The sequence below is a fragment of the Calonectris borealis genome, chromosome 4 (genome assembly GCF_964195595.1).
Source record: "Calonectris borealis chromosome 4, bCalBor7.hap1.2, whole genome shotgun sequence".
Lineage (NCBI taxonomy): Eukaryota > Metazoa > Chordata > Aves > Procellariiformes > Procellariidae > Calonectris > Calonectris borealis.
The window spans coordinates 78248407-78274202 of NC_134315.1; the positions used below are offsets into that span (position 1 = coordinate 78248407).

General features: G+C 39.3%; 1 protein-coding gene across 4 annotated transcripts in view; it reads right to left on the reverse strand.

Moving 5' to 3' along the window:
- AFG2A (AAA ATPase AFG2A) overlaps positions 1-25796 on the reverse strand; it is a 226313-nt gene that overhangs the window by 165669 nt on the left and 34848 nt on the right. For 2 of the 4 annotated variants that reach the window (XM_075150207.1, XM_075150208.1), the window contains exons 11-13: positions 23968-24177; positions 12314-12367; positions 11808-11887 (exon numbers count right to left, since the gene is read on the reverse strand). In XM_075150207.1, the coding sequence (XP_075006308.1) occupies positions 11808-11887; positions 12314-12367; positions 23968-24177 (344 nt within the window). Of the gene's footprint in view, positions 1-7947; positions 8321-9781; positions 11502-11807; positions 11888-12313; positions 12368-23967; positions 24178-25796 lie in introns of those variants that run through there. The other 2 variants (XM_075150209.1, XM_075150210.1) reach the window with 2 other exon arrangements.

The window sequence follows — 25796 nt, forward strand, 5'->3', positions numbered from 1 at the left end:
GAAATTTTTTGGAAGTCCTTTTCCAAAAGCACTCTTAAATGTTTATACAGATATACAGGCACCTACACACACAAACGCAGTACAATTATCCTGCCAAACACTAGTTTCCAAAGAGAAATACTAAATTTTAAAATATAAGCGCTCCAATTATTTCCAACAGATAGCGAATACACACATATAGTTGCATAGTTATTACGCACGTATATTGCTGCAGCACTGCCATCCACCACCAGCATGCCTGCAACCATAATGCTTCCTAAATGTCCCCGAGCCAAAGCAACAGTAATGACTCCATGGCTGCTGTACAGATCTCCTCCAAATAAATTCTCTAACTTTCCTATTCTACAACTGGTTCTGTAATCTTCCAGTGCAAAACAGTTAACTTATCAGACCTAGTCTGGAAAACATCTTTAAAGAGCTATAATAAATGTTGGCTAACAGACTATTTAGGTTGCTAAGAAATATTAGAGAAGGGACTTGGGTTAGCTAGTCGTCAGCTTTTCGGTTTGCTGCAGCCGCGTTAGAAATTCCCAAGTGATATTAGAGCATTTCTAACATACCCATGGGTCACAGTCCCATTGACTTGTAGAGGGCTGAACATGATAAAACACTTGAGGTGTTGGACAAGGATAGTAAATGCTTTTCGAAGGACACAGCTTAAAGGAAATTAAAATCAACTTTGTAACATAAGCTTGTCTCAGTAGGGATTCAGGCCTCCCATCTTGCATAAGTTTCACATTTACTCAACTTTATACCCAACAGACTGCACACAAGAAAAAGCTAAGCAAAGGAAAAAAATAATTGTAAGACTGGGACCAAAATGTTAACATCACGTGAGATCACCTGAAGCTAGAAGACTTCGGGGGACATGCTAAACTACCTTTTTTTTTTTTAAAAAAAAAAAAAAGAAACAAAGAAGAAATTTGTTTTTAAAGAGAGGTGGCTAGAACGGATATTACATCTTTCCTCAATATAAACATTTCTCTTACAAGCTTCAGACTGAAAAAAAAAAAAAAATTAAAGAAGTGTTTATTCTAAAGAAAACCCCCGCTGTTACAGGGGAAATGTACATTGCAGAGACTTTCATGCAATTAGGCCATAATCAGAAAATGGCAGCTAAGCAATCACTGATGGCATAATACTGCTCAAACAATCAAGGGGGATACCAGTGCATTATTAGGGGCTTTATTGTTATCTGTTAAAAGTAGAGTAAAAAAATTTTAAAACCACGCACACAAAAACTATCAATAGTAAAAACATATCAAATGAAGAGATGCCTGGGACCTATGACACCAGGAATTTCCAATTTCAGGGCTTTTATTTACACAGTTCACTAAGCTGTCATATGATGCACCATTTTTAGCACAGAGTCTACAGCAAATTAGCTTTTGGCTTGACTGGGTACCCCATAAAAAAATCACAGGCAGGCACAGGTTTACAGCGAGAGATCTCTTTACCAGCTGCTCGGAGCTGCATCGGAGCCGCACGATGCGCTCCGAGAGCTCTAGTGCTGGCGAAGCTGTTAATCTGAAGGGTGACACGCCAGTATGCGTTTTTCCATTTTCCCATGATTTCCCAGCAAGGGTTTCAAATTAACACAGGCAACGTTCATTAAGGCTACCCGGACTTTTTGACGCAAACGGCAGCCAGAGAAACAAATTATGATTAACCCTCCAGTCCCACGGAGGCACAGCCAAAACCAACTTCCAGCCAAGGGGCTGTCTTTGCCCCCCCCCCCCACCTGACCTCCGCACGTTGATGTCATCATCACAACTGCATGGAAATAGCCCTCAAAAGGCACGTCCTGGTACAAACTAATTTCCTGTCAACACGTCGCCTGCAAATCCAGGCAGTCAGAATTAAGCCCCTCACGTAATCCACCCAGGGCCATGTGTGCACGGGTGCGCGTATGCAAGAGCCGTGCCCTAACCAGAAATACCTTGAACTTCAAAATAAAAAACGTGTGAGCAAAGAGGAGTCTGGCTGCTCCGTAAGGGCCTGAGAATGTCAAGTGATCTCTTGTGTTGCCCTAATGAAATACATCAGTCTGTAGACTATGTGTTATTTTAATCTTTTTGCCAACCCCTCTTTCTTTAAAACCCTCAGTGAAGGAGTTTTAAAGACAAAAAATGTCTTTGCTTACTAGTTTATTACATCAGTTAGAGACAGATATCCTCCACTGTGTGATAGTTCAGCTAATCCTGCAAGTGTTCCACCAGCCTCAGACCAAGCACACATGCACTCCTGCACAGGCACTTCTCTTGATCATCAGAGAAGCTTCCTGAATGGCAAAAGCCTGTCAGGTAAGACAATCCGTGGATTAAAGCAGACTATTGAAGGTGAATATGGAAAACAAAACCTGTTCTTGGTATTTTATTTTAGCTACAGGCACTTCCAATACATATTTTGACAGAATAAAACATGCATTCTACAGTGTACCAAAGCCTCACAATTAATCTGAATTAATTCTAGCCTTGTCTGATGGAACTGAGAGACTGTGAGCCCCAGCTCCAAATTCAATATAGCAGGTGAGGGCTCTCCATAGCACCTTTTCTTTTTCTTATCTCCTTTGGCTTTATCCAATGACCGTTCCAACAAGTTGGATTCCGATCTCAGTGGGCACTGACATTTCCCTTTAAGCCACTCTCGTACTTCCTGGGGATATAAAAGCAACTGTAGCCTGATTTTATCACTGCATCAAGGAGTACGTACAGTTCACAGCTTATATAGTTCTTCAAGCTAAGGAGATTTTGTTTCCGGACGTAACCAGATGTATGAAATCACCAGATTTAAATCTGTTACCCTTCTTGCTATAGGCATTTTTTTGACAGCAACTCACTTCTTGTTTTGTACATTTTTACTTATTTCATTTCCTTTTCTTCTCTCCCCCCGCCTTTATCTAACAGATTTTTTAATATTTGAAAACTAAAAGCAGTCCGAGAATGCAGTCATTACAGTTTCACCTCATGATGAAATTTGGTAAGCATCACCGCTGTGAGCTAATGCAAACGTACACTTGCATCATCTGACAACCTAGAACACTTCCAAAGCCAATGGAATGAATGTTTTTTCAGAACACCAGATGTCATTTTCATTGGAAAATGTATTTAAGTCTCAATCACCATTTAAATCCTGTAAAGGAGGACCAGTGACTCTCCATCCCACCACTGACTTCAATGGCACTGAAGCCTGTCTGAACACCTTCGCTTCAGAATCAGGACCTTAATTTAGTTATGCTGCTAAACTGTAGTCGTGGAAATGCAGGAAATACTCACACAATAACATTCTGAGCACTCTTAAATTCACAGCAACTGTGAAGCTACAAAACCAGAAGGAAGTATGGGAGGGCCTCTCTCCTGAAAAGCCCCATTTCTGCACAGATGACCCTACCTCCGGCAGATCCGCGAGGTCGAAGAGGCAGACCTCAGGAGAAGTATCAAGGGTAAGCAGAGGGATTAATCTCCACGCAGCTGAAGTCTATAACGCAGGTTTTGTGACAAGGGAGTACAGCCCACCTTCTTTTCCAAAATGTCGTATCAGGCAAGATTTACATACAGATAAAAGCTTCCTTTACTATTTCTCCCCACCAACAAAAGAATTGCAATCATAATCAAAATTTACGTGTTTTAAAAATACTTGTGGACGTGATATCATCTCAAATAATTCTTTCACTGAAATCTCTGGAAATAATTTCCTATCAAAACAAATGTAAAACTCATTGACATGACAAAATGGTTGGTATCAAAAAATTAATACAGGTTGAAATAGACCTTTCTGGCAGGACTCTCCACTTCTCCATAAACTACCGAGGTAAAAGGTTCTTGAAATACCAAAGCCCCCTGCCAGCACACTCCCACGCGAGAGTCGCCTCGCTCGCACAGTCTGAAGGATTTTTATTGAGTCTGACATTTCTGTCAGGGCTTTGCAGGGGTAACCTGTCAGCAAGGAGCACCTGCCAAGTCCGTCTTTTCAGTCCAACTGCCGTGATCGTAACTAACTGTCACACTGTTTTATTTCCTTCCCTCACAAACTCTGGTGAAATATAACTTTGGCAGTTTAAGGTTTTCCACAGCATTAGAAAAAATAGAATAAAAATAATAATCTACTCCAATAGGATTACCAGAAAAATAATAATTGCAGCATCTTCCCAGATATCGAATTTCATTCAAAAATTCTATCAGTGCGGCATTTTGTCCAGCAGAATGGACACTGCCATGCCAGAAAAAGCAGGCTCTTCCACCCAGATACACCCCGTGAAATATTAATTCAGTCAGAATATTCTTATATCTAAAGATAGCAGAGCAAGCCCTTATGTTAGCTTCGAACTTTTGTTTCCCTTGTTCCCTTTTGTTCCCTTTTGTTTCCTACTGGGGCTTCAAAACAAACTTTACTAAATATACTAGGTTTACAGAGACATGCGTGTTTACATAAGTAGCACAACATCACTATTTTTTCCCTATAGCATTTTCCCTCTCCCCCTCAAAATCACAACACCTTTTGCATCACTTATTTCTGCTTACAAGCACGATTCCTGGTTTGAGCTGCAAAACTGTCATTCACAATTACTAATTGATTCCTCTACGTACAGGCACTCACAACAAATGAGGTATTTCATAAAACAAAAAGGCATAGCAAGCATACATAGGCCTAAGCAATCATTATTAAAACTCTGGGCCAAATTCACTTCTGGCACATGTACGGTACAACTTCAATGCATATTATGAATTCAGACCACTACAGATACTACAGGCTTGGATGTTATTAAAAAGTCTGGGAGAGATACACAGCATGCAAATCTTGTATGTTATCAGTTAAATATTTTGGCTATTCATTAAAAAAAAAAAAACCCAACAAACCCTCTTCAGCACTAAGATAAGAAACATTCCCCATAGCAGGGAATTTTCCTGCCTGTGTCATCAGAAAAACTCTGAAAGACGATAACGCTAAACCCTTCCCTCCATCAGCACCCTACAATTAGATGCTGTCGTATTCTGTATGCACCTGTATCAGCTATTACCCACTATATTGTTTCACATCTTCCCTGTTTACTCAAGAGCAAAATTCAAGTACTACAGAAGGGAAATCTCCAGAGGAAACCTGGGGAAGTCTAGGAAATTCAGGGACTAGGTAGAACATTTAGCTTTATGGTCACCTCCAGGCCAAAATGGTGTTTTGCCAACTGTCGATTCGCCAATTCAGTGCAGTTCATGTCGTTTGGTTTTTAAGACATTAGAAAAGCATAGAAAAATAAACAAACTCCTAGCACTCCTTGAGCGGCCTCCAACTTCTAAGCAAGCTTCCTAATAAGAGAAGATGAGCTTTGTGAAAACAGGAAACAGCACTCAGCTGGCAGCAGGTGACTTTGAAACACATGGCCTACAGATTGCTGCAGAAACATCCTAATTATCCTCCACGGTCACGCAACCAGCCTCTTCCATTTGCCCAAATTTCTTATTATTGCAGTTTCCCGAAGTTAGTGAAGTAGGTCCAGAAAAAAGAAATGCAATGAAAGGAGAGAAAAGGAGGAAAGGCGCCAGTCTGAGACGGGTTTGGAATCAACAGGCTTTCTTCCAGAGGGCTTTCCCCAAGCACATGTCCAAATCCTTAAGTACCTAGGTGGTGATCCATTATCCATTTCCATCTGCCTGCAACTAGTTCCAGATACACATCCATGAAAGATGGACGTTAGGCCTTGCACCATCTAGCTGAAACAGGAAGGATGCTAACGTCAAGAGTTCTCCTATTCTGTTAACACTGACATTGCCTTAAAAAAACCAAAAAACCCCAAAAAACACTAAAAACACACACCTGATGCACAGTAAATTTCCCATTTCCTTTCTTTCTGTTTTCCTCAGCATTTCACCTCTGCACATTCCTAGAAGTTAATCAAGTTGAAAACTGTAATCAATCATGTCTACCAGGGAAGCAAGTACAGTTTAAGTTGGAAGTATTACAGACCTAGAAGTAACTCACTAGACTAGATTTCATTTCGTTATAACAATATTTAAGTATAAGAGGTTCACTTTCATCTGCAATAAGTTTCATTTATAAGTTTTAATTACAATTATGTGCCCCTTGTATTTAATTTAAAATAAATAAATAAATAAATTTACAAAGACCTTCAATTGTTACAGTCCTAACCCCGCAGGCAGTTGTAGCCTGTTTGGACCCATTTAGTGTGGGTAAGCTGACCGTTTTCCACAGCCAACGCTGTACCAGGAATTGAAGTGGTCACCACATATGCCCACTTCTGGTCCCTCTAATCATGGTACCTGTTTCAACTGGGCCTCTGGCAGAGGCTCAAATTCATGTCTTTGGCTGAAGCATCTTGCTGCAGGTCAACTTTGCCACAGCACTCCCAAGCACTGCAGAACAGGCTTACCTTACATTAACAGACTTGATTAATCCCTCTAAACCCTGTACATTTATCCATGCACTTGAATGTCTTCAAGAAAAGGCTTTACAGATCCAGTCCTGCTTCCACTGATGCTAATGAAAGTCTCTACTGACTTCAAATGTCCGAAATATAATACAGGCTGGCAAAGTTACAAATTATTGGGTTTTTTTAAACAAAAAGGAAGAAACACAGATTTAAAACACATTGTGATAAAGGATGCTTGATAGACAAGAATCATTAATGAGTTTGTTTTAAAATTAAAGGGGTTGCAGACATTTATCATGTATACGCACAACCTGTGGGTAATGCTATTTGTTAAAATTGCTATTCAAAGCAAATTACAAGCTTTAACATATGATTAAATTGTTTCAAAACTTTACTTTGCCACCACTCCTTGCTAGGCCTAAAATAGTAAGCTGGCACTGGACATGCAGCTTTTTTCCCAGACAATATTTCTATTTGGATACCAAATTCCAAAACTTTAAAGAATTCAGACAGCAGTCACAAAAGCCTTGAATGCCTCAACTCTCTATCACATCCAAACACAGCTCAGATATTGCAGGGAATCAGCCGATGCTCCCCAATTCACAGACAACCAGTGCCAACATAAGCCAGAAATGCAAAGCTCCTTGCCTAACTGAGCCAGCTGCTAGAATCGGGTCCCTCACAACACAAGTACGGCACAGGGAAACTCCACTTCTTCCGTGTATTCTTTGTTCACTTTCTTTTGCCTTTGCATGAGTAATATTAGGGTGACAATACCTCCTCCAGCTCTACTACTGGTAATTTACCCTGTGCAAGGTGGTTTTCTGCTGAGAACCTCTATCCTACCTAATGTCACTTTGCTCTGTCCCTGCAGGGTCCAGCCCGTAGGTTTCATTGCTAGGATGCAATACACTGACTGACTTCCTGACAGAGGCTGCCAATTACACCAGGGAGTTTGCATAGATACAAAAATGTGATGGTATGTTCAAGTGTACAGTGTAGTATGTCCTAAAGTGTACAGTGTGCTAAAATATTCCAGAAAGACAGATGGCTTGGTTTAAAAACAGAAGATTTATCACAGTCCCTATTAAAAGCAGAGGTGGCACAGTATAGAAGAGAAGCTGCTGTTCTTCACAGAAGAAGCCTGAGGGCCTCAAAAGTTAAGACTGCAAATATTTTAGTACCTAAAGTGAAAACAGTACATCTTTCAGATGTTCTGAGCATTTTAAATTGTGGCTTAAAAATGTATCTGTCCTCCCCCGCAGTATACAGGATAACATACCTCCCCAGAAAAGCATCACCATATTGTAGTTTCAGGGGATGTACCAAAGTCCCTTCCCTTTGTCACTTCTACCCTCACTCTGAAAAGGTTAGCGTTATTCATCTACCAACTTGTTTTGGCCTCCACAAGTCAAATTCAAGGTACCTTGTCTTTTTTTTTCCCTTTGAAAATGGAATTTATCAGTGTCTTTCACATCAGTCTACAACATTTCCCATCTTACTTTACAAAGATTTGCAGTTAAAGGGGAAAATGCTTTGCTTCTGAAAAACAAGAAAAGGAACAAATATGTCTCTTGCCCAAAAATCCTAAAAATCCTACTTATATAAACAATGTCCCATTTCCAAAGCACAGAGATTTCTTAAGTTCAGCAAACAGACTGTCTGCGCTGCATTTACACAGAGCCACGTTCATTCATCACTTTCAAGTCTAATTACCAAGCCATTTCCCTCTTGGCAACCTATAATGGCCAGAAGAATTAGGTTTTACATGGTCAGGATACCAAGGGATAACAAATACCCATAACTCTTTGCAGCTGTGCAATTTGTAAAGCCTCTCAAGCTTTGTCCGGGCAAGGGATTACTGCGAGGCAAACTTTCCTCCTAACGTGCTGCTGTATCTGGACCAGTCCTGCGGATCTCGCTTCAGCGCAGTCTCGCCTGTAAAAAGTCATAACAATATCTTTCAAAACTAAGGAGAAAGGAAAAAAAAAAGTTTTAACCCACTCGTGGAAGCAAACGCTAACTAGAACCACAGAGTAGTGGAAAACGCTCCATGCATCACGTAGTTCACCTCTCCCGGTGCACGACTGCTCCTCGCTGCACGTTGATCCGTGAAACATCAGTTTTGTTTTAAAGATGTCAAGCGGTAGGTTGCTGGAGCTTCTCCCATATGACTAACTCACAGGGAAGGAGAATTATCTACCAAAAGCCTTTCTGATTTGCAGAAGTTTTTCCTATCTTAATCATTTTTCCTACTCAAAACTCATCGTGACACCTCTAACCTTCTACAATGTTTTCTTTGGCAGGTTTATCATCTATTCTTTAGAATCAGTTATAGTGAATGCCTCCCTTTTTCTTTATAGTCAGTCCATTCAGCCCCTAATTTTTTATTTTCAATTCTCTCTAAACTTCCTCTAACATCTCAACATAAACAGACAGAGAGGGAAAAATCTTCCAGGAGCGCAGCGTAACAGAACAAAATGCAGAAATGAATGCAGCTCAATTTATCTTTATCTGTCTTCACTACTACATTGGAAACGCAAGTCCATTCAGAATCACCCTCTCATCTTCTTGCATCAAGGATCTCCGGACTTCTCCATCAAGCAACTGGTCCTTACACTGAACTATTTTTCTTCAGAGGTGCAGGATTATATTTTTGTAAATCCTCTTCGAGGTTGGTATGTATCTAAAAATGCCCACATTTTTAATTCTTTGATTAATATGTATTAGTTTGCTGCCTACATGCAAAATTGGGAGGGGGGTGTGGACAGACAAGAAGAAAAACCCAGGAGCTTATTTCATATAGATAAAACTTATGGATATGGAAGTTCTAAGCAGGCTGGATAATAAATAATCTTATCAGAAATAATACATATTGACACTGAACAATATCAATTAATATAATTTTTGCTGACTTAAAAGTATTATTTCTTGTAACTAATAAACGCGCACAAATACATTTTGTAAAACAGAACTGCTACATGAGACAGTTACGTTAGGTAGAGTGTTAGACGTATTACAATTATGGAGTTATGGCTTGGGAATGTATAATAAATAAAACACTGTGGCGTATCTGAACACAGCTACAGTGTTCGCCATGGAGTAACGGCTTGTGCAGAGGCTCCACTGCACATGATGGAAAAGAGACATTATATTGAACGGTGCAAACAAGAAAATTCCTTAGCTTTCTTTATTGACCTGTATTACAATTAATTACAAAGTCTGTTAGTTTGTATGTGCCTGTTGATGAAAAGGGATTGTTTAGTGATCTCTACAGAAGGTTGGGAGCAAAACGTTGGTGTTTTAAACCCACAAGCTCAAATCTAAACAAGTAATAATGGGTTAATGAATACTTGGCAAAGTGCTTTGAAGAGCAAAAGCATTAACCAATTACTCAGTGTTATTTCACATCTGTATTTCAGGTCTGAACTATGCATAAAACTACTCACAACTTAACAGTTTAGGCTTCTCTGTATCTCTGGACATGTCCTGTTAGGATGAGGAGAGGTTACCTACCCAGGAGATTTGGGATGCAGCACGTTCTGCACAAAGCCTAACAAGGATTTAAACTGAGAGGAAAAACTTTTACAAAGCTGTATCACAGAGTGTTTTTCACTGCCAAGGCAGAGAAAACTAATCCAACCTACAGAGGGAATAGGGAGACAATATAAACAGGTGTTTCCTTGAAAACTTACTTCAGTATGGTTAGTAATAGTACAGGAAATGGATCTCCAGAGGCCACAAATCGTTAGCATCTCTAATGCATTTGCAAATTCCTACTGTGCAAAGTCAGCCTGTAAAAAAAGGCCATTTCTAGTAAGTGCCTTGTCTGGTTTCCTACACCATTTAATTTCAGATGAATTTTATGAGAACTCTGCTACATATTTTACCTCCCATCTGGTTCAGATTTGACAATGAAATATTTGTGTGTCCCACCCTGTTCTTTTTAAAGCTCCAAAACCAGATGTCTCCAGCACAACACGACTGCAGCAGGTCATACCACATTCTTCAGCAAGCTGTGCCAGGCCTACTACCCCCCACAGACAGTTCCAGGTAAGGAAAAATTGGGTTGTTTACTCCCTAAAAGAATAAAGCAAACAAACAAACAAACTCAACACCTCTAGGGCACTCTGTGAAAAGGCCGATTAAAATGTACTATGGCTTATTCTTCCAAAAGGTTTTGTCTTGATGAAGTGGTGTTTCTGAAAGCTAAACACATTAAGAATTGCAGCAGGGGGAGGTATTTTTTTCCCTTCTATTGGCTTGATTCCAGCACACATTTTTGCAACTTCTCTACTGTGATAAGCAGGCAGGTGTTCACAGGGTGGCTAGCATTTCCAGGAAGTTTACAAATTTCACAGTTGCATACATTGCATATGAGAAGGATGCTGATGAAGATGTCTTTTATTAGATTTTGCATTTTCAATGGCAAATGTGTTCATTTCTTAGCAGTTTCACAGGGCAGCTCTATGCTGCATGTGATGCCACCTCCTATAACATAAATAATTTATTTGTGTCGCTGACATGTCAGAATGATACCTTTTATCCTTTCCTGCAGATACAAATTGCCCTTTTGCAATACAAAGGAATCTGTATGGATGCCAAGGTAGCTTCTTTTCCAGAAAAATTATGAAGCTGTGATGTGCCTTTAAACGGGACAATACTTTCTACATGCACATATTTGATAGTTTTTCATGCAAAACAAAACAGAAAAAAAGTACTTGCTCTCAACAAGTGATAGTATTTTATAAGAAGGTATCCCCCAAGACAGACCACTTACAGAGCCTGTCAAATCTTAAATGCTATAGTAGCAACTAAAACCTGCTATACTCCTCCTTCAGACAAGAGCTAAACATCTCTCGGAATCATCACAAAGCAGGATATTAAAAAAAAATAAAATTGTTAGGTGCTTGCACAATAATCCCTTTTTAGTGTCACACATGAAAGGACATAAATGTTCCCAAATCTTTTAATGAAGTGTTTCCCAGTCTGGCGAACTGTTTAAATATAAGTATAAATTTAGGCATATGAGTAGTCTCCTTGGAAATTCCCGCGTTATATAGCATATGATCATATTGTTTGCTTGATGGAGACACTATATTAGGCCAGCGCAACAACCCTGGGAAAAGAAAGGAGTTAGTTACTGGAAATAAATGCAAGCTAAAACCACAGAAAAGAGCCAAAGGGCATGAGAACCAGTAGAATCATTCCTACTAATGAGATGAGAAAGGAGGAACTCCACCAGCTTACCTGTTTATGCCAAGTTAAATATGCTTGAGTAGAAGTCACAAATGCTATCCTTCTGCATGTGGAATGAATATATTTAATAAAATGATTCTAGAAAGTTAATACACTTGTGATTGCACAATGTAAGAGTAATTTATCAGAAAATAACATCTGTGATTTTTGTAACAGTATTACTTACTTTCCCCTTTCAACTGCCAAGGCATCTATTTCATCAAAGAAAATAATTGAAGGAGACACTGCTCTGGCTTTCCTAAAGATCTAGAAAAATTAAAATGAAACACTCAGTTTTAAGTGATGGAAAATATTATGGAATGCTATCACCCCCTGCACACCTCAAAAGCTGAAGAGCATCATAGAACAGACATAAGCCTTGTCATCTTCTTTTTTCTTTTAACAAAAAAAAAACCCAGACCTTTTAGAAGTTATTCATGATACCGCACGATGCAGGCTTATAGTAAAAGCTGCTACTGGATCCCAAATTTGACATGCATCATTAGGCCATTGCAGAAGGAAGTTAAACAACACAAAATATCCCTTCTGCCTTTCTTTTTTTAATTTTATATTTTAAACTTAAACCAGACAGAGTTTTTTTGGAAAGTTTAAAGGTAACCTTATAAGCAGAGAAGAATCTGAATGCCAAGAAAGCTTAATATATAACGTTATGTATAGCTTGCCCTTTCTCACCTCTCTCACTGCTCGTTCAGACTCACCAACGTATTTATTCATCAGCTCCGGTCCCTGCAAAATTAAAAAAAAAAAATAGTTTAAAAGAGCACATTACATTTACATACAAAGTGACTGAGACAATCTGCCAGTGCTGCATTACTGATGCTCTGTTACAAGCAATTTTGATAATTTGTCACTTGCAACTCCTCTTTTTCCATTTTTAGACTTACCTTCTACCTCTACTAAGTTTTCCTCCATTTGTTATAGCACTGTGCATGCATGTAACTATGCATATAGGTTAGTCCTCTCATCATAATACGTTCCTAGTGCTTTCATGAGAAATGGAATTAACCAAAAAAAAAACACTTTGGGGTTCTTAAAATTTGTTGGCTCAACAACAGCAACAAGGGGACTGCAAATCAGCCAAAAAGATGAATTACAGAAGAGCATTTAGTTGCTGTCCAGCCAAGCACCAAAACAGTGACTTAAACCTATGTTTAACGGCACTTCTTTGAACTTGATAGTTCGCGGGTCCAGAACGAAGAAGCTGCCATAGCAGCACACCTGAAACCCATCCACAAGGCGCTCCATCCCCAGCAAGAAAGCTGTTCAGTGTCTTAGCTCATTCGCATTCCTTCTCCTCTCTGCCGAGACTGCCAAGCACGATTATTAGTGCCAGCTGCTGCAGTGCCTGTTTATACTCACAGCCCTGTCCACTAGGAACAGACCAGAGACCACAGGGTCAACATTCAAGTCTTGAACAAGTACTTACAATTATAAAAAGTAAAACAATGGAGAATTCTCAGAGCATTTTCTGTTCTGCTATATCCTGTAGCATAGGCTGCTTAAATAATGCTTCCTAATGGGACTAAGATTCTCGTGGGATTGGTAATGACTCATTGACTTCAGCCTGGCTTGCATTAACATTGACCTGCAGGCACAACCAATGATGATTATCCACTGCCCTGAACAAAAAGAGCCAGCGGGTTCGATCTATTTTCCAAGGAACAGGTGTCCTTGTAATTTCACTAGCAGAAATGACATCCTCCTTCACAGTCAGAAAACTGAACCACCTTTCTATGTTTCACAGCCGCAAGTACCTTCAGGTAACTCTCGGCTCAGAGCAGTAGGGCAGCTTCAAACAGCAGGTATGCTAGAATTAAGAATGTATGGCAGATGCACATTTATACATTGGCAGTGACAGAGCTTCTGTTACAACCCCTCTTTCAACGGGACTGCCTGGTCTTTGTACCCAGACCTGTAGAATACAGATTCATCAGTCTAAAAATGCAGCACGCTGTTTTTTGCAGTCTCCCCTCTCCACACTCATTTTCACTCTTGCAATAACAGTTAATGCACTGACTTTACCTTGAACTAGCACCACTGGAAAGTATCTGGACACATGTATGGGGAAGAATGTATAATCCAAAAAGAAAAGCACAAGTTATCTGATATCAGCAAAGCATCCAGGCTATGCCACTATTTTTATTAATTTATTTTCTAAGAGTTGTCCATTACCCAAGGACCAGGTGAGATACAGCAGTAGCCAGAACTGGTGTACCACACAGGTAAAAGCAATTGTATAAGGACTGGAAGAAGAGCACTGCATGCCTTGCCCATAGGAAATGTAAATGGTACAATTGGCATTGCTTCCTTTCATCAACATCTACCCTTAAAGCAACTGCTGCAGTAGCTAAAGTTAAAGTGTCACCTGCAGGCTTTCAACAACTTCAAAATTTGAGTCTGTTGGATACTTGCGTGGAAACAGAATTATTCATCAACATAATTGATGAAGAACGCAGGAAAGAAAGAGAGAAAGAAAAAACAAGGCAAGAGAGAGAAACACAAAGCCTTTTCCTACTATTCACTGTGGACACCGAACATGAGGAGCATGCAGCAGTTTGTGCAGAACAGGCTGGCAGCTCAAAGAGACAGCATCCAGCTGCTCCGGGCCCTTGCCATTCATCACATTCAGTGCAGATGAGGAAGCCGATAGCGTGGGCCTAACAAATCCTTAAGGAATGAGAGCAGAGTCTTCTCCTTCTGTCTAGCTCTCTGTTAAACCGAGCTGATACACTGAAAAACCTCTGCAGATTCTACCGATAATTATAAATTTCTTTTACTAACTTTTTCTTGGATCCTCTGGACCTCCTTTTTCATGCCCTTATTCTCAAAATCTTCATTCACATCAGTATTCTCATGGAAACCAACATCGTATACATCAGTGCCAATAGTGTACGCCCCTAATATGACACAACATCAAATAGCCTGACATGTTCTTTTGTCTGAGCAAAAAAAATACTTAAAACCAAAACTACTCTCTTTGAGCTTTAAGGTACAATATAATTTCAGATGCTTGGAGTTTTATTTTTAATTAAGCATTAAAATATGATCAAGGCAACATCAAAGCAATAAATACTGTTTAAAATGTTTCCAAAGAGAATTATTTTGAATGCATGGTTTTGCTGTAAGCTTTGACATTAAGTTTTTCTCCATTTTTCTCTTCATTAAGCTTCTTCATGAAGAATTTTCATGAAAATGGATTTGAAGGTCTCCTAGTTCACCACTCATGAGCGATACCAAAACTGCTGTTCAGAACCATGGTTTTTATTGCAAGCAGCTTGGAACTCTTATTATACATGGCAATAAAGGAAAAGACTCCAAAGTAAGAGAAAGCACACACAGAAGAGGAGAAATTGGTATACATTTCATTTCATGCAAACACTTAAAACCACAACACAAAAACTAGAAATGTTCAAAGAAGCTGGATGTAGAAACTAAATTGGGTTAGCTCCGGTCCCACCTGAGCTGAACCTCTGCCTTACCCTGTTTGCAAATGGGCTGTCCTTTAGCTGAGATTGATGGGAGTTCTTTCAAAAGACAGATCTGCATGACAAGTTTACAGGCCACCACAAAGTCACCTGCTGACAGCTGACACAGTTTCCAATTTTCACAAAGCTCACCTTCTCTTTTTAGGAAGTTTGCTTTGAAGTTGGAGGCCACTCAAGAAATACCAGGAGGGTTTTCTTTTAATTTTTCAATACTTTTCTAATGCTTCAAAATCAAATTACATGAGCCTGACTTAGTCAGCAAGTTGGCATTTGCTGGAACATCATTTTTGGCCCAGAGGTGACCATAAGGATTCCTTTAAAAGCTGTTTACAGCTGTTGATATACTGACCAAGAGGTGCTAGTAACAAATGGTCCAGTTTAATGATGCATAGCTCTGTTCTCTTCTGCAACAAGCCATCTTCCATATGAGGGGATGTGAAGAAATAAAACCTGTTCCTTCTGGTCATTTGCACAGTCACTCCAAAACCAGCAAAAGATTTGGAGCAGGAAATGGGCAGAAGTAGTTATAGCTTAGCCATGTATATAAGCATACCATTTGTGAGCTACAATCCAGACTCTATAGTATGTAATAGTATAAAAATCTGCCAATTCAGGCCCACTGTATACTGCTGAGTTTTGTTTATTCAGCCTCAAAGTAGAGATAGTTTCCAAGTATGCTCTGTTTAAAGACTATCCCATCCTCATTTACACGATACTTTCCCCTTGTATCATGAAACCTTCCACTTGTTTATGGTCTGGATTGGGCGTGGATTTTTCTCCTCTGTTGATCTTTTTTTTTTTTTTAAATAAAAAAGCAAGGAAAAAAAAGAAAATTCCTTACATTTAAAATATTATCAGAATAAGCTCTTGAAAGATTAACTGCACAAAAGATAAAACCCCTGTATACAAGCTGCAACATGAGATAAGCTTATGTGCACATGGTTATGACAGAAGTTCTCAAAGTGTTTTTAAACTGCAAGAGGAACATCTGGTATCCCTGAAGTTAAAGAGTATCAGTAATTTTTTCTAAGCAGTGCTTAAAACCACTTGCGGATTTTTTCCACCTGAAAAAATGGGTGGTGACTTTCAACTGATAGGAAATTTAGTCGGTGACTTCCCTCTATAAATAATTTTTTACTGTTGTGACAATCAGTTAAGTTATGCACTTATGCTTGTTGAGCCAGATGGACACAACTCCTGATTTCTCTAACATACAGCTCTGTCTACTCTCTTCAAAAACACTGCCATAACCTCACATGCAGGTTCTGGCCTCTAACACAGACACACTAAACTATGTTAGCCATAGAGTACAGTTCATATTTTTTTAAAAATCCAATGAATTAGAGAATTTATATCACATCCTACAGATTATTACTCTACAGGACATAATGCACAACTCCTTCTTTGCCATGTTCAAAGTAGAAATGATCAAACAGACATTAAAATATCAGTCATAATTAATATTCAATTTCAAATGACGTATCTAGAAACTGAGCTCTGCACTGTGAATCTCAAAAAGAAAAAAAAAAAAAAAGACGGGGGTGCCAAAATTAGTTTTCAACTGTTCACAATGTGTACCTAGGGCAACGTTCATTGCCCACACTCAGACATCTGCATCTGAGTTAGACATTCACACTAACTGATTTCGACAGACCTACGTCTACCTCGCAGATGCAATGCACCTCATTCTGATGTGCTAATTTCTCATCAGACTGCAGGAAGAGCGTAGACAGCCAGCTCAGAGGAGCAAAGCTTGATCCCACCCCTACCAGTACATCTTTCATGGACCTAAAACCAGCATTTTGGTTTAATTTTTCTTTCTTTTTTTTTTATTCTTTCCAGTTCCATGACAATGCAGGTGAGATGATCTACTATAACAACATCAACTGATTTGGAAAAGATTCAGAAATTAGTTATTTTTTTGACACTGTAATCTCAACGGCAAAATGCTATCCTATCCCTACCACAGTCAAACCAAAGCAACACACAACTCAGGCCGGCTGCAGGAAAGAGAGTTAACAAGATAAACTCACTCAAAGAAGTGAGACTTCCTTGATTTTAACAGTAAGGCTATTTCTAATGCAAAGGTTGTGCATGTGTGATTTGGTAAATGGTTACGCTACATAGAAAAACATTTGCTCAGAAAACGCATTATATTTGCTTGTTAAGAATAAAGCCGACGACTTCTCTTTCAATGCTGTTTAATGATTTAATCTGCATTACTCCCAGCTTCTCAGCAGATGTAAACTCCAGGCTGAGCGCCGTGCACCATTTTAATCACCTCCTCTCCCTCTGCCGTGCATTCCAGAAGACCTTAAAAACTTGTTGACACCCGTCTGGTGTTTTAAAAACTTCAATTTCAACAGGTGCTTGTGGGCTCCAAAGTATCTAAGGGAGTAGACTGGCAAAAAATTGTCATCCTCAACCCTTGCAGTGAAGTTGCTAAAAGCAGCATAATCAAACTGCAAAAGCAAACATAATATCCATTTTTCTTTATTGGCATGCCTCAGAATTCACTTGTTTGCCATTTGCCTTGACTAGCAAACTTTAATGACAACCTTTTGAGGCTTCTTTACACAGTACAGAAGCCAGTATTTGTAGTGTGGAGTGAACTGACTGGAAACATTGAATTAAATTCACTGCATGCACCAGTGCCTTCAGAGAGGGCCCTCTTCAGCACTTGGGCATAGCAGCACTCAAATTCACCAGGATTTTGCATGCTTACGAAGTGCTGCACCAGCAGAGGCACAGCAGTATCAAGCCAGAGGTGAAATTCTATCGTGACAGAGTTGAAGCAGATCTAGAAGTAACCCATCCCACTCACCTGCCCTGTCCATAGAGAAATCCCTTTGCAAGTCATTCCTGTTCATCACGGATTTTCAGCACCCATTCCTATTCACTACCACTTCTAGCTACAGGCTAAACAGCTGCCATCCACTACTCTGTCTTGGACTAGGCTTGGCACCATCAGGACAGTATCCACGTGGGTTCAAAAATCATACAGCAAGACAACACAAAATTAGCCATCCGTGCTGCAAAACGTATTCGGTTGCTGACGCTTCACCCCTCCAGCAACACTCCATTCCGCGATTGCTACTTTTAACTGATGGCTGACAAACCCTTGGTAACTTGAAGGGAGGGAAAGAAATTAAGTGCTAATAAAAATTAATCTTGCAAAGTAATTGAGAAGGAACAAGGAAACAGAGACAGAGGATTATCTTTGAATCATTTTCTGCCTGCACATTCACTTTTGGGAAGCTTATAATAAGAATGGATGAATGCCTTATTTTATTTTTAGTTGAGTAAAAACATGCAGATAGCTTCAGGATTAAAAGAGTTCACTAAAGTATCTCAAATTGTTATCCCTTGTAAAAAATGTTAAACAAATTTTTCAAATATAGTTAGTTTCACCATCTGCTTATTAACTAACAAGTTACTGTAAATGTGTTACAATGGATCTTTTTGGAAATTTTATCAAATGTTTGCCAGAGTTTCTCAGAAAACCACAATGCTTATTCATTTTGCATCTTAAATGTTTTGCTTAGCTAGTTACAGGCACCAACCTTTCTTATTTAATGCTTCTGCTCACTGAAATCCCCGTCAAAAGGCTAAACTATCTCCCCAAAATTCAATGACAGTTCTTCACAAAGCAAAGCAGTCGGCCTTTCCAAGCCTCATTAATCTGTTTGAGCTGCCACAGCCAAGAGCTGAAGGGAAAAGCAGAGGAAACTTCAATTGGAAAATATTTTGACGTAAATTGACCCAGACGACAAACTAAGCTTGTGCACATGTCAAGCACCGGCAGTGGTACAAAAGCATCAGCAGGGCGATACAGGAAGTTAAATCAAGCCAAGGTGAAGTCAGAGCTCTGAGAACAGTGTATATTTTTGTAATTACTGCTAATTGAAAAAAGAAAAGATTCCTTCAGCCCAAGCTCTTAAGTAACAGCAAATAAAATGTCAGGAATATTTTCTAACCTTTTTTTTTCCCCCACCATAGTTGGAGCTCCTAACCAATGCAAATAATATTTTAGAGCAGTATAGTACACATCATCTGTACCATTGGTTTGCTCGGTGTTAACATCCTTAAACACTACTTAACATCATGGGTGGGTTTGGGTTTTTTTTTTTTTTAAATATTGCTTCATCATGTTTACAACAATTTGTGTGTTTCACTTAGCTGAATTCCAAGGAGTTTTACTTTTGGAAATCTAAATTTTCTGAAAATTTAAGCTGGTTTTTGTCACTATCACTAAGTGAGTTTTTGCCTTAGTTTTGATTTTAAACAGACAAATATTAAAAAGCACTAAGCAGCAAGAGGAAAAACGATGCTTCCAAAACCATTACAAGCATATAGAAGTTACAAAATTTTTCTTGTTATTTATTTTGTAAACTCAGGTAATCTGCTTGTTGGACAGAAAACAGAACTCAAAGTCCCCTGTTGATATAATCCTGAGCAAAAGCCTCCTGAAGTCAGCAGAAAGTCTTTCTCTGGTTTTAGCAGGCTGAGTAAGTAGAAATTAATGCAATGCAGGATGCCATCAACAACATACATCCCCTCTAGTATGCAGCATCCTGGGCTTATGGGCAACTCAAGGGGCAAAAGGATTTTCCAGTCTCTGTGGCCCTTATGGGATGGTCAGCTAAGGATCGCATTGTAACTGGATGATGGTGTTTATCCAGGTAGGTACCGTGACGGTGCCTCCCAGCCTGACAACATAAGAGCGAACTTCAGTGTTCATTTTCAAATAGGTTAAAAACAAAAAGCACAATGGTTTTCTTATTTGGTAGCAAAGTTAATTACCTACATACCACAATAATAAGAGAGAAAAAAAAAAATCCACAGAGATTCTTTGCAGGTTGCTTCCCAGAAAAGCAACAGAAAATACATGAAGAAAAGTAATATTCATTTGATTCTTAGCACAACACAGTGATACAGGATTTCCTAAAAATAAAATTAAATAAAAAAAAAATTCCAAGAGGGCAGTAATAACAAATCTAAACAAGCTAAGATGCAAGACAAATGCAGATATAATTATCTATGCCATACAGCAAGATATGGAAGTTTCCTCCAAAAATATTCATATAATATCACCATAAAATCTTAGTGGTCTAATCAACACGTATTTCAAAAAAGCAGCCAGTCAAAGCTGATCCTAAGTGCAGGAACTGTCAAAACAGTACAGAGAGATATCCACCACATAAACAGCCAGAAGAGGGGAAAAAAGCCCACAGAAATAACACAGTGACAAAGGGTTTCATTTTCTTCATGTTCAATTTCAGAAAGCTAGATGACAGAAAGCTAAACAAAAATGTCACAGAGACAGTTGTATATAACAGAGAGGTGTCATCAACCCGGCAGAAGCTGAAAATTACATCCCCCCTCTATTAATATTTATAGGTCCAATATCTGTATACAATTTTCTTTTCCTATTAGTAACAGAAATGCGTAAGATACATTTCAGAAGAAAATTACAAACTTTGGGGGGAGCACAAAAGGAGTGTGAAGAAGTACGAAAGTGCATAGAAGGCTGACTGAAATAAGAATTCAACCAGATCAAAAACTATTGATAAGTCAACACTGATGTTCAATCCTGAAGAATGAAAAAATTATCCTAATTCATTCCTTCACACCATCTTACACTCGCTTGTATCCATGACCACAAAACAAACTTTCCGAGAAGTTGAGAACAATTCAGTTGTCTTTTTGTAACAGAGGTTTGGGAAGGGGGAATAATCAAGATGACCACTAAAACCCTGAAAAGCCTCGATACTGCAAGAGATTTAGAAAAAGGGGTGGTGGGTGGGAGCAGGAAGAGCCATCCCCTGGAAAGTAGTTGACAACCTCCTCCCCAATATATTTGGCAGATATATTGTATTAGAGACAAAGAAAGTCAAGTGAAGGAATAAAAATAAACAATTCCCCTTAGGAATTATATGCAAGATTGCTTTGTTAAACAAACCAATTAACCAACTGCTTTTCTCTGGAAAAGCAAAAGGTCACCAATCTTGGTGAAAATATAGCTATGAAAAGTTTTGGCCAAATATCAAAGAGCATGTTTACAAAAGGGCCACATTCATTGTAACACTAACCATTCAAACTTCACAATAGATTTCAGGAGAGAACAGGATGCAACGTCAAACATCTGTTATCACATTATTTTCTTCAGCTCCTCTGCCCAGAAATTACATCTAGACTTTGCCCATCTTCCAAGCCTTATTAGAGGCAAGTCAAACATGGGCTGGAGGCTGCGCCGTTTTGACCATGCCTCATACAGCGTTATGACAACCAGCCATGCCCAAGACACATGGAAATGTCACATTTTAACAGATTACATATAACCCAGCTGAAGTACCTCATTTAACAGAGTCAGCTGTCCAAACTGCACAGACATTGCATAGACACATCTGGAAAACAGTGCAAAGCCTTCCTGGAGCCAGGCTGGGACAGGAGTGATACCTGTTGCACCCAAGCAGGACAGCCAACTTAGACAAGTACTGTACATTCAGCACTTCTTGAGAGTTGGATTTACTGTGCCCATGTATCTTAAATGTAGTGTGCAGACATAATAGGTCCATCTTCCAAAAATCACTGGACCAAGTAAGCACTGCATGTAACGTACTCTATTTCCTCTCAGGTTTCAACACAGGGAGAGACCGCATCCAGTAGCAGGCTCCCACAGCTAGAGCTATGCCTCCTGTCTGCAGTCCATTCTTGAGAAGGACCAAAGAACCTGAGCCACCTGAACTATCCTGAAAGAGTACATGTATTCTACAGGCTGTACAGCACACACTTTTCATCAAAATTACTTATTTGGCGCAGGAGAGACTGGAAGGAAAACGCAAGTCTGAAAAGTAAATTATGACAAAACTTACTTCCATTTCAAAAAGCCTGATATCAGTTCCAGGGACAGATATTTGAGACATAACGTAGAGAATGGGAAAATTAATAGCACTATAAGCAAGAAAAGAAAAATCCTCTCTCAAAAAAAAAAAAACCAACCCCAAAAAACAAAACCCCACATATTCTTCTACTTTGGATTTATTGCAGGAACACATGCAGTGGAAATTAATTCATGCCTGTTGCGCTTTAAGAAGTGCTACAGACAATGATGTTTAACACATTTACTACATGATGGATGTGGCCTTTTCTGTCCAGGAAGCAAATGTGAAGTTAGAAAAAGTGGGCTATGTTCCCTTCCTGGAGTCAACATATCCAAGGCTGGACATGCTCCAGAGATGTGCTTCTTCAAACATCTGTACATTGAATATTCGACCAGTTCCAGGCCAAGGGATTTAAACCGACAGGGAATAAAAGGCAGTTTCCCCAAGCCAGCCACATCTGCTGCAGCTTGTCAATGACAGTGGGGTTTGCACCATCAGAATTCCACCATGAAGAAACACTGCATTACTGTACAAAAGCACCTTCGGATACCTCCTATTCAGCATAAGCCACCTTTTACTCTTGGACAATTAACTGCATCAGTAAAAGTGTCTGATGTAGCTATGACTGATGAATACAGGACAGCGACAACGTTCATTTTTAACAGGGTTTTTTCAGACTTTTTTTTCCCCACTACCTTTTTTCCCCACCCTCTCAGGCATCAGTGCTTTGGGCGAGACAAAGAGGAATGTTTTCTTTGAAGCAGTGCAGGAGGAAAAGGTTACCCTGTTTACCAGTAAATCTGGAGTACAAAGAACTACTTTGTCTTTCTGGAAGAGGCAGTAAAGGTAGTGTTTCTTAAGGGCTGAGGTTTCCAAGGCTGCACTTGTTGATGTGACCGTGACCCAGAGGCCTGTCTGCAATACCGGGAAGCACAGGCAATGAAGGGCTGCTGGCTTCAGGGTCAGTGTGACTGCCTCTGCTCCCAGAGAGGACAGGATCCAGAGCTGCAGCTACAGTGTGTCTGAAAGAATAGGCAGAGGAGGAAGCTGTGTAGAAACTAACACAGAAGGCTTTGTGAGTAAAGAGATGGTCAACAGACAAGAGTACGTGATCTTACTGCTGAGAAGGAGATACTTTTAAAATACTTAAACAAATGTTTTTTCTTGCACTTCATTAACATTCTGACACAGCTGCAAGACTACCCCACGTGGAATCACTCTGCTTTTTTTTTTTTTCTTCCTGTGCGTTGAAACTCAGTATGATTATTAAATAACTTCCATTCATGCGTTTTCCATAGAACCCACAGTAATCAATTACACTGATTCATAGGCAATGAAATCCAAAATTTTTCTATACTTAAAGTGTTTCTTAATGCTGAGAGAATATCCCACTTATCCAAGAGTACTCCAGATCTAACTGATTTTTAAAACTTTCTAAAAACCGATGAAGTATAACTATTTCCCCTTAAAAAAGGCAAATAGGGCAAGAAAAATCTGTAATGAAACATGAACAGTAAGATAAAGAAAGTGATTTTCCTGAGAAATGGAAAGGAATGTAAGAGAGGAGATGATAGTATTTTCATGCAAGCAAGTAATTATTACAGTAAGAGCTACCCACTATCCAGAGTTGTATTTCATTTATACTGCTTTAAGAATTTCATTGTTTCCGTTTTTAAAAGATTTTAAATAATGCCAATAATTAAGATGTCACTACTCAGCTTACCAACATATAATTTCTGTGCCGTGATAAAATAAATAACAAATTTTCAAAAAGCACACTTGAAAACACCAGTCCTTTTCATAAGAAAACACAAACCTTACTTGATATTTACATGGTGTTTGCTGTAGCATATATAACAATCAGAAACACTAAGAGCCACTGGATTCTAGCACTGGAAATTGGTAAACTATCAATTCTTATGCAGGAGTTAAGAAAATGTAAGACTAAATGGCCTACCTTCACTGCCAAGAAGTTGAGACCACTTTCATGAGCCAAAGCTTTTGCTATCATTGTTTTTGAGCACCCAGGAGGTCCGTAGAGCAGCACACCTTTTGGAGGCTGAATCCCCATTCGGATGAAAGACTCGGGATGTTTGAGAGGCCATTCAACTGCCTGCTTCAATTTCAGCTTGACGTCTTCTAGTCCTCCTATGTCTGACCAAGATACCTGCAAAGCAGACCATTTTGCTGAATTCAGACAATGGAGCAAAACTATTAAAAAAAAAAACAAACCAAAAATGCTCTGTAGAATGCGTACTGGTTATTTCATGAAGTTGTTTTTAACGAGTCATTTCTTCAAAAAGCCTTTTTTAAACAAGAAGCAATTATTAATAAATTCACACAAAAGTAAATGGGATTAGACTCATTTTATGCTGATGGATGTCGGTAAAATATTTTGTATCTGCTTCAAAGTTCAATAACAAAACATAGAAAAATAACAATAAAATGACAGCATGATCATACAGGCAGCAACACTTTGCGTGATCACTAGCAAAGTCACAATTCAGTTCTCTTGGTTTTTTTATGTGATGCTGATGCGGAATTTGTAAATTACTTCGATGTCTTCTCTGAAGGAAAGGACTGTATGAGCTCAAGGTGGTTTTATTTATAGCTGCAGAGTAAGGCCCTGGTCCCAGCTGTATAATCCCACTAAGCTGAACAGGACTGAGTGTTAGAAGTTTTGAGGATTCCTCCACTTGCCAACACTATCGCTCCCATACAGGACTTGGGCACTGGAGATTTGACTAGAAGCTTAAAAACAAACAATCCTCCAAAGAGACAGGTATCTACAGAAAAGAAAAACCACACACAGAAAAGCAACACTCAAACCAAATCACAGTTAAATTTGCTCTGCTGAAGACACAAGACAAGCTTGTCAGCCATACATCGGGACAGAACTAATATGTCCTACCCAAAACAGCAGACAGATCTAAAACCTGCTACACCTCTCCCCTAATCACCGTCAACAAGCCTGAGACTTTTCACCACATCCCACGGCCTGTTCTTCGTCCTGTCACCATCCATTCCTGTCCACTTCAAATATTAAACATGTCAAGACACACCTATATCAAATGATCTTCTGCCTTAAAACACTCTTCCAAAAATTTACGAGACATAAATCACCCTTCAGCTCTGGAAACTCAGCTACACTTGAAAGGCAAGCAGAGTATTACTAAGAGGCAATGTATCGCCTTTCTCCTGACTTGAAAACTGGCGTCACTGCTGGTTTGTCCCAGGAAATTGCTATTTTCCTGATAGCAGTACACAAAGTGGAAACTAAAAGTAGAAAGTCCCTGAAAGAGGCAATTCAGTCTGCTACTAAAGTGGAAGGAAAAGAGCATTTGGATGTGGTGCAAGCACTTTTGTTTAAGTCCAAGCAAACTGCAAACCAAATAAAACTTCTCCTTGATTGTCAGTCTTCGACATAGAAGAAAATTACAAAGACGGCAAAGAGCAAACACCAAAGACCGATACGCATGGGTCAACCCGTCAGAAATATTCTGAGTTTAAAGGCTAACTGGAGGGTGAGGAACTGCCGATCTGCTGCCTGCAGAACATCGTCTCTCTCACACCAGGAATATGTTACAGGAACTCTAGAAAAAAACCAAACCTCTTTCTTTTTCTTAGTGACCAGCAGCTTCTGTTCTTAAATAATTACTTTATCCGCCTGGGGAAGTATGAAATATGTAGAGCTGATCACCACTGCCTACTAAGAAGGATCTGAGGGCAGAGGGATCTGCCAAAGGCAGGATTCCATTACGGAAAAAAAGAAAAACAGAAGAGAAA